The sequence below is a fragment of the Nicotiana tomentosiformis genome, chromosome 5 (genome assembly GCF_000390325.3).
Source record: "Nicotiana tomentosiformis chromosome 5, ASM39032v3, whole genome shotgun sequence".
NCBI classification, from domain to species: Eukaryota; Viridiplantae; Streptophyta; class Magnoliopsida; order Solanales; family Solanaceae; genus Nicotiana; species Nicotiana tomentosiformis.
This window is the reverse complement of record NC_090816.1, coordinates 47,844,435-47,854,621: the sequence shown is the minus strand read 5'-3', so window position 1 is coordinate 47,854,621 and position 10,187 is coordinate 47,844,435. Positions and strand designations below refer to the sequence as shown.

The following is a 10,187-nucleotide window of genomic DNA, read 5'->3' as shown; positions in this document are numbered from 1 at the left end:
AAAAGTAGTACTGCATGATCTTTAATGATTCTTGTTATAATCAGTCAATTTGAGATGAAAAAGGTAAGTTCCCATTTCGTTAAAAAAGATTAAAAAATAAATAAAGAGAAAAGCAATGTTCCTCTCGCATGTGCTGAGGCCAATGTAGGATGGATACTCTCTTCGAATAAGTAGACCCAGGCCATTGCCTTTTCTACTTATTAGTAGTACTAATTATGAAAATGCATATTTACATAAAGATGAAGATGGAATTAGTTCATGATCGCCGTGGTGTTTCAAAGCAAACAGAAAAAAAAAAAAGACAAACATCTTGTTTTAAAAACAGAAAAAGGACAGTTATCTAATTGTTTGGTATGATCTGACTAAAGAAACCAACAAATACTTGGTTTGGATGCCAACCTCAAATAATTGTTGTACTATTACACTTACTAATCTTCCTGATTATCTAATAGTGTTGTTCCAACTGCAGCTTAACTGCTCATTAACAACACACAAACAAGTACTCATACACGACATGAGTTTATTCTTACAAACTGTTGCTCATACAAAATAAGGATGCTGACATGACATGTTACCATTTTGAAGATTAATTTAAGCTATTGCATTGCAATTCTTAAATATCATTCCAGCAGGAGAAATTTTATTCCATTCTTACACTTAAATTTCAGTTACATCAGAAGCAAATCTATGTCCTATTTCAAAGATACGAAAGGGATTGAATATATATAATAAAATGAAAGGTTTGGTCCAGTAATTATACATTAAGAGATAAGCAATGAATAGTTGGGGCCATAGAAGGCACACGTGTCGATAATACAATGGCTACTTTGAGGAATGATATTTCTAAAACTACCAAATAATTAAGGAAGGGAGAATTAATCCAAGAATAGAAGCATTACTGTTAGTGATAATGATGATTAGAGCAGAGCAAAGAGAGAGAAAGGGTGGGGAATAAGGATTCTTCATTTTCACTTTATGATAAGAAATGTTGAATCAGACAATAGCTGGAGGGAGGTCTGTGATATGCACAAATCATCAAAGGTTGATTGAAGCCCACATGAGGGTGAAAAGAGACATCAAGTGGGCCATTCTTTTTTGGGGCAAATCTCAACAATAATAGAGTCTTCATTAATAGCTCCATTGATTTGACCATTCGATATCCATAACAAAAAACATTGCCCTACAACAGTCAATTCAAAAGAAACACTGGAAAATCCTAGCAGATTTTGATTAATTACAGTTGACAAGATTTATGTTTTTTGGTTGTTGATGTGGAAATGATGTTCAATATTTGTGTTGGATGATGGAAAATGTTGCACCAAAAGGTACTGGCCAAACCATTTGGCCCATTTATTTAATTAAAGGCTGGAAATGATACAAAAGACATGGTGCAGTAATAATGTCTAAACATAAAGCTATATATGCTGAATTTTGTTGCTTATGGACAGTTTTCTTCTGTCAAAAAAGATTGATGCTAACGTGAATAGAAATGAAATGTGCCAAAAGGGGTTGGGACTCGGGCACTGTTGAGTCTAATGAGGCTTAACTGTCTTAGTATGTTTGCATATGCATGGAATAGGACCTGTCATTCTAGTGTGGGTCTGAACCTACGAGAGAGACCCCTCTGCTACAAAAATTCAGAAGTGCCATCAGATGGCCATACCTCTTGTCTCTTTGTCAAGGACAGTAGTTTTGGCATAAGAGTGAAATACAAAAAAGAAAGTCTAGTTTCGAGTTTTACTACTGCCCTTTTGGGAATTTCAAGCTATTTTTGCAGAAAAAGGGGATCCTGAAATGTGAACAACTCATAAATTCAGCCACTTCATAGTCCTTCCTTCCAATTCCAAGTTCACCACTCTGGTTCAAGATCTTCTTGATAACAGTGTAAGAGGGAGGACTTATTACCCATCCTAGAATTAAGAATTACTATTTGAAGGCCTAAAATTAAGAAATAAGGGTGAAAAGAATCTATAAAAGCAAACAAGTATTCTAGAGGGGAATAGGCGCTTTTAACGGATCCTGTCAAGTAACCATACAAAAACATGATGAGATCCAAAGCTTCTTTATCTTTACCTTTAGTAATCAAATAATTGGTGCTCAAGCATAATGAAATTAAAGGAAACTAAAGGTAAGGGGATTGAAAGGATCTCTTGACAATTAAAATAGAAAGCAATAGCACAATGAAAAGAAGCTTCTTTAATTCATTCATTAGTAGGAGTACATCAAGGATATGTCCCCTTCTCACCCTTTCACTTAATTTCCTTCCCAACCTCTTACTGTTCCCCTTTTCTCCCTCAAACTCCAATCATACAGAGGAATTTAATAACAAACATCTTTCTCCAAAGGACTATAGAAAATAAATAAAGAGGAAGTGATGATGATCACAACAAAAAATATAAAAGAAAAACCAATAAGTAAATAAAAATTTTGCCTAATATCTATGGCAACAAACCTTTTTTCATATATCAATACAGTGATAGTGCTGAAGGAGCCTATTGGCTTCTCTTAGGCCACTAAAATAAGCACCATGAGTTGTTGAATAATGGGTTCTATGTGTTGCTTCCCCTGCAAATAGAATTTGAAGTGGAGGGGAACCCTTTGAATTACAACTATAATTGGTCCTTTTTGGCAATGGCTCAGCCATAGTATCCAAATCATCTCCACTTGATCCAACTGCTACATAACTATATGACCCCAAGAAGAGTGGATCAGTACCCCATTGGCTCTTTAAAACCTTATCAAAAATGAAACAACTTTCTGCATGCCCATTGTACAACTTGTTGAGATGCTTTGAGTTTACTAGGAAATCGGAGATCATTGTCGAAAACCCATCAACTATCTCTTCATTACCAAGAGATTCGAGTTCAAGAGCTTCTGCGCCTGCAAACCATGATAATAGAACATTTGAGCTGCCATAGATTGGACATAAAGAAGCTGTTCTCCTCATCCACCAGGGGATTTTTGGATGCCTTAGTTTTGAGTCTGACTGATGGAAGACCATCTGCAAGTATGGGAACTTCATGGCATCATAGCCATCTTCATCTTTGGTTGGACTTAATTGCAAGAATAGCTTGTTAACAACACCAAAACCAAGCCTTGAGATTGCCTGTATCTTAAAACTAGGAAGCGGAGGACTAAACATACCAGAATCATCGCGAATCTCTCGTTTTAGAACCCCAAGTGAGACTGTGACAATGACATGATCAGCATACATGATTGACCCATCATAAAAATGTAGCGTTACTGGCTTAGTATCATCGCCATTTTCGACATCTAATGGTTGGTGGTAACCACCATCATCAGGCTGCCATTCAATTCTGGTGACCTTTCGGCCTAATTGAATCAAACCAGCTGGCAGAACAGATGCCAAAGATTCAACTATAGTAGAGTAGCCTTTGGCAATGGTTATCTCCTTCCCAGGAAACATACGATATTCGCTTTCTGCATTGAAATCTAGAGTGTGCAAATCACCAGCTGACGTGTAAGTCCTTTGTGTGTTCTCAAGCATTGCAAAAATGCCATCCTCCAGTGATTTTCTGCTCCAGTTATCAATTCCCTCTTGGTCCTTCATTGAACCCCAATAAGCATCAAGCCCTTTCCTTAGGAAAGAACCAATACTGAGATTGTCATTGGAGGATCTGTAACTTTGAGCAAATTCACTGCACACCCCATCGTCAATAGCCTTCCCCTGAGCAAAATCCATGAGCTTCTTGAAAAGATTGGATATGGGCTCAACAATGGAAGAATTGAGGTCATGTCCTCCTTCAGCAATAGTCAATGGCTCATCCAAGAACTCATCCATACACTCCCAAGGCTGCTGTGATTCCAGTGAGTTAATATCCTGAGCAATCTTGTAAACAGGGCTACCCCCAATTCCATGGATCCAAGTAGCACCCATCTCAATCCTGCTGCCACCAAACTCTGAGGTCTTAATCCTTCCACCAATCCTATTACCACCCTCCACAACGCACAGCTCTAACAATTGTTTAGAGCCTGCAGCTGTGTACAGCTTGTTAGCTGCTGTAATACCTGCCATTCCTGCCCCTATTATCACAACTTTTGGTTTCTTGGTCGCCATTTTCTAAATGCTTGAGTAGTGTCTCTAGCCACAGGGAAATGATAGGACAGACAAAAGGAAGAAAGAGTGAACAATTTTGTGATGAGGATGTATAGGAATTAGTGAACAAGAATCAAATATATAAGGAGGGTACTCTACTACTCATTCTCCCCCTCTTTCTTTACATAGTTTATTTCTCTAATAAAGACACTCATCTATCTACACATAGTTTATTTCTCTAATAAAGACAGGCCTCAACTTTTCTTAGCCTCTACTGTTGTTAATGTAGCCAATACACTAATGCAACCCCCCACCCCCTAAATCACTAGTCTCAACACATTTGCTACATACACACACACATAGCTGTCCCATAGGAAGAAAAAAAAAACCACAGGCGCACACACACACACACACGCGAAAGCTTCAACAACTCACAACCCCCTCAACAATCACAGACGTGTGCACATATTTATATATACTAAAAACATCAAAGCTTTGGTTAAGCAGAGTATATTGATGCCAACGCCAATAATAGGTTGATGATGCTTTTCACCAACCTCACATGTGAATCAGGTAAACAAAGGCCCACCAACTGAAACACATTAAATGGTCCTGCGTAGTCATTGAAGAACTAGCCATGAATCTCTTTCAACCATGTAAAAAAGATACTCTACTTCACATTTCACTACTCAATATTGACTTAGCATTAACAATGGTTATCCTATTCCTGGCTGCACGTAACATTTTTTCCTTTTGTTATTAAGGCATTTTTAGACTTGGATAGTTGGATTTGACCTACTAGGATTAGAATGCAACAAATTACTTCCTCTTCCCATTTTACGCGATATGTTCCTTTTCCCAAATAGAATAACCATTTTTTTAAAAAAAATATTAACTATAATATTCTTATTTTATCCTTAATGACATGACTTGTTGGGACCCAATTGACGTACTATTTTGTGTGGAGCTTTCATCACCACTCATTTAAGTTATATATATTGATAGTGTAAAGAATTTTATAATATCACTGAAACTTAACTTGGCGTTCTTATAGATTACCGGTGGATACTTATTAAATAAAGTTACTTGCATTTATCCTTTAAGTATCTTGATTGTGTATAATATTTATTACATTGATAGTTGTATAAAACTTAATGTAAGCAAAATAAATATGAAAATAACTACGTCATTGAAAAGTATGGGCGAAACAAATGAATAAATGAGAGGCTTATTTGTAATTTTACACAAAGATATGTGTGTCCTCTTACAATAAAGCAGAGGTTCTTTTTCGGAAAAAAGAGTCAGCCTTCAATTGTAGCGACAATAAAGTTCATATTCAATAGACGATGAAATGTTTTGGCAAACAATGATGGGAGGATATAGTAGCCAGCATCCTATGCAAGGTGTAACTATTTTTCTTTGAGCATAAAAAAGTAATACTTTCATTTTCTTATCGAGTGATGCTAAACGGCCCAACTTTGGCCACACGCGTGAAAAGACATCAAAGACCCCCTAACTATTTAGCCTACATTTTTCCCTCCAAAACACAAAATTAAATGTGGAGAGGCTCTTCCTATTCCCAAGCATTGAGGTATACGAAAATTAAATGTTGGTAGCTGAAGAGTCTTCGCATTATATTTGTATTTTCATTGTATTTATGTGTATACAAATTATTGTATTTTCTTAAAAACAAATACGGTATACGATTTAGTATAGTTCCTCCTTATCAAACCAAGTCAAGTGGACACTTTCTCCGTATCTAAAAATGGATTCAAACCAAGAAAATTTGGTGGTGCAAGAAAATATGAATCCAAATGAACATAACACAAATACAACAACCATGAATATGAACCAAGATAATAGGTTTGATCGGGTTAGGGACGAGTTGTACAGATCTTTAGGGATGACATCGGACGACAGTTTGTTGAATGAATACGAATGGGTCGATGTTGATTCTCACGGCAGTTTCAACAATGATGTGCACTTAGATGATGATAATGAAGAACCCGATGGAGAATATTACGGAGAAGCTGACGATGATGAGGAGCAGGTTTTAGGAAATGAGTTAGAATTATGTGATGTTGATCAGAAAATAGAGAATGAATTCACTGAAGAGGATGTGGTTGTAGGTCCAATCTCTGGAATGCGATTTAGAGATAATGATTCTTTGTTTGCATTCTACAAAGAACATGCACGATTGAAAGGATTCTCCGTCGTCAAAAGAAATTCCAACAAGAACGGTGGTAACACTGCCAGGTACATAACTTACTGTTGTGATAGGGCTAGGATTCGCAAAATAAAGTTTTCTACCAAGAGTAACAATTGTAAATCTAGGCTCGCTGCTATTTTGGATGATTCTGGTTGTTGGCGCGTCTCTATGTCACACCCCAAAATCGAGGAGCATGACCGGTGCTCAATCGAGTAAACCCGACCGAGTAAGCCTGTTAGATTTTCTCCTATCCAAACTCATCCACGAATGAAGATAATACATATTTCCATTAATTAGACAAAAACGTGATCATGTCTACAATACCAATTCATTACCAATAGTTTTTCATCATTTTTAAAGTCTCAATGGGACAAGTAATACAACCACAACATAACATAATTTATTTTTCCCAGTACCAATACACAACTCACACTATGTCTACGGAGCCTCTATAGATAAGGAAGAGTACAATGAAAATATCGGCAACAAGGCCCCGGCTATACCTCAAACAGAATACACAAAGAACAAAAGATACATGACCCCGGGATAAAAGTGGGGCTCACCAAGTCAGCTGGGAAGAAGGTGTGTTGCTATCACTGATCAATATCTTCTGTTGTGGAACCACCTGCATCCATTTAAAGATGCAGCGCCCCCGGTAAAAGGGACATTAGTACTGTCGAATAGTACTAGTATGAAAATCAAACAACAATTTAAGAATTCAGAAATACAATATGAATATGATGAATCGGGCGGCAATAGAATAATATAGATAACCGTTTATACCAGAGCAAGCTTATTAAGAGCTATCAATAATATTTATAGGATCTAAGATGAGATCCTCTGTAACCATCTTCACACAAAGCGGCCCCGCCGCCTCACCCAATGAATGCAGGTGGAGGTGTAAGTACAATACCACAACTCTACTCAAGCGGCCCTGCCTCCTCACCCCAATGTATGTGGGAGGATGTATAACCACAGTACTAAGAACCTACACAAAGCGGCTATGCCGCCTCACCCCAATGTATGCGGGTGGAAATGCATCAATGACACCAATACCAACACAAAGCGGCTATGCCGCCTCACCCCAATGTATATATGTAGGTGGTGGTGCCACAACTATACCAAAACTATACACAAAGCGGTCGTACCGCCTCACCTCAATGTATGCGGGTGGAGGTGCAGTCCCACAATACCATAATCCCCACACAAAGCGATCATGCCGCCTCACCCCAATATATGTGGGTGGAGGTGTATCGTAATCACAATCTCTACACAACTTGGCATAATAACTTTCACATAAATCACGACTTAAAATTATAACATGTGGATACACAATCCATAGTTTAAGACACATCCTCAATTTATAATGTAATATGATAAGAGCATTTGAAACACGAATTGAACATATATCTTCATCACAAAACTTATCGGAATACTCGATTTGTAATCAACATCTCAGAACTTACAAGGATAATGGGAATTCGAATTCTTAAAGAAGAGTTAGGGTGTAGAATCTTACCTCTAGGATGAAGACCTAGTGAGTTTCCCTTCTTAATCTTCCAAAACTTGAGCAAGAATTGAAGAATAATTGTTGAAGAACACATTCTCACTCTAGGGCACTCTCTCTCACTCTAAAATATCAGATTATAGCTCAAAAATGGCCCAAAGATTGTATTTAATGAAATAGAGTCGGGTTTTAAAACCCCAAAAATGAAGCTCCGGAACAGGTTATGCGATCGCATAATCAATATGCGAACCGCATATCAGTCGTATAATTGCTTACCAAAATGACCAAAAATTTACATGTGTTTGCGGTCACTATGCGGTCCGCATAACTGTTCTGGGATCGCATAATGAACCGCAAAACAGTTATGCGGTCGCATAGTCGACCGCATAATTGCATCCAAGTTGATCCTCTTCTGCCTTACTTCTGCGGCCCGCAGAGTGATTATGTGGTCGCATAATGGACCGCATAAATGCGCTATTCTGCCAAAAAATTTTCTTTACTTTCCGGTGCATTGTTCAACCTAAAACGTCTGAGCCGCGGCGAGTTTGCGAAACATTATTTTCTTTTTGTAAAATTTTACGGGGCCTTACACTCTAAGGTCATTCAGGATCACAACCATGATTTGCTCCCTTCCATATCGTGCCTGATAGCTGGACATAGGTCCGTTTGTGATTCTTTGAAGAGGGATCTTGTAACTCACGATTGATTTGGTATTAGACCCTGTAATAATATTAGACTTGCTGAGGTTCAACGTGGTAGACCGTAAAATTTGGGTTGCACTCCAAAGGATTGTAGAAATTTTATTTTAAAGAGTAGAAATTTTGAAATACAAGAAGGGGACGCACAGTCGCTGCTCAACTTTTTTCGTGAAATGTAGGTAAAGGATAGGGAGTTTTTCTATTCAATAAATGTTAATAATATTGGTAGGCTGCGAAATATGGTATGGGTGCATTCACACTGTAAGGTAGCGTATAAACAATTCCATGATGCGATATGCTTTGATACGACATACCTTGTGAATCGATATAATATGCCATGTGCTACATTTTTTGGCATCACTCACCATAGACAGTCCATCTTATTGGGATATGCTCTCATGTCTCATGAAGATATCGATACTTATAAATTAGTTTTTAGAGGCCATGGGAAATGTTCATCCAAATGTGATCATAACTGATTAGTGTCAGAGCCTTAAGCCAGCCATTGCTGAAGTGATGCTAAATACAATACATATGTATTGTATTTGGCATATATTTTCAAAGTTGCCCCTTTACTTAAGTGGTGTTCGTCCTTCTAAAATTGCACGTGGAGAATTTAAATCAATGGTCCTTGATAGCATTACTGTTGAAGTTTTTGAGAGAAAATGGACAGAATATATTGCAAGGTATAATTTGCATACAAGGAATTGGTTTAACAAGCTTTACTATGAAAAGGAAAAATGGGTTCCTATGTACTTTGATGTGTATTTTTGGGCTGGTATGCTATCTACGCAAAGAAGTAAGGGGATGCATGCGTTCTTTGATGGATATATTACCCGCCAAATTACTCTTAGGATGTTTGTTCACCAGTATGAGTTAGCTATAAGAGCTAAGCATGAGTAAGAGTTGAAGCAGAATACAGGTCAAAGGGCTTTTAAATTGTGTGTGAGTCAATGTTCAAGTGGGAGGAGCAGGCAATTCAGTGTTATACACGTACAATGTATGAATTTTTCAAGACACAGCTAAGGAAATTGTATCATTGTGAAGTCAGCAGCCCCGACGATCATCAAGGTGTCCCTGGTGTTGAGAAATTCATCGTTAGTGATTATTTAGTTGTAAAAATAATGATGGAAATCTAGTTGAGTACACTGTTGAATATACACGTATCGGCAATTATTTTAGTTGCAGCTGCAAATGGTTCGAGTCTAGAGGGATACTTTGTTGCCATATACTCAAGATCTTGTCGCACAAGAAGATTGATAAAATTGATGAAAGGTATATACTGACAAGGTGGAGAAGCGATGTTATTAGGCCACACTTGAATCGGTTCCATCAAGTTGGTTACCCAAACATGACTCCTGAGTACAAGACATACAGGAGCATGTTGAAGTATTTTGACATGGTTTGTGATATAGCACTGGGCACTAGCGTGAAGGTTCAATATGTTAAGCATAATTTGAAGAAGATGGTGCATGATCTTCAAAACTGGGATGACGAAATGATCGTGCCAAACCCCGACCAGGATGACTCAGATGAAACTGACGGCACAACTCTATGAGATCCCCAGTACACTCGTTCACGTGGCAGGCCGCATTTGCATCCATATAGAGGAAGAATTGAATACTACTTTACAAGTTCACAGCTGCGTGGTGTATTTGGAGCTAGTAATGGCACAAGAACTGGTGTTAGAGTGGGTGGCAGTGTGGTGGCAGGATT

At 37.9% G+C, this 10,187-nt stretch overlaps 1 protein-coding gene across 1 annotated transcript; it reads right to left on the bottom strand.

Annotated features, from left to right (window-relative positions):
* Nucleotides 1-2,173: 2,173 nt before the first annotated feature.
* On the bottom strand, nucleotides 2,174-4,502 carry LOC104098345 (probable polyamine oxidase 5). The gene has a single exon (XM_009605057.4). It carries the CDS (start codon nucleotides 4,076-4,078, stop codon nucleotides 2,459-2,461), a length of 1,620 nt encoding a protein of 539 aa, XP_009603352.1. The 5' UTR covers nucleotides 4,079-4,502; the 3' UTR covers nucleotides 2,174-2,458.
* Nucleotides 4,503-10,187: the final 5,685 nt, after the last annotated feature.

Excerpts from the sequence above, each read along its gene's own strand:
- LOC104098345 (XM_009605057.4), bottom strand. The coding sequence starts at position 4,078 with ATGGCGACCAAGAAACCAAAAGTTGTGATAATAGGGGCAGGAATGGCA.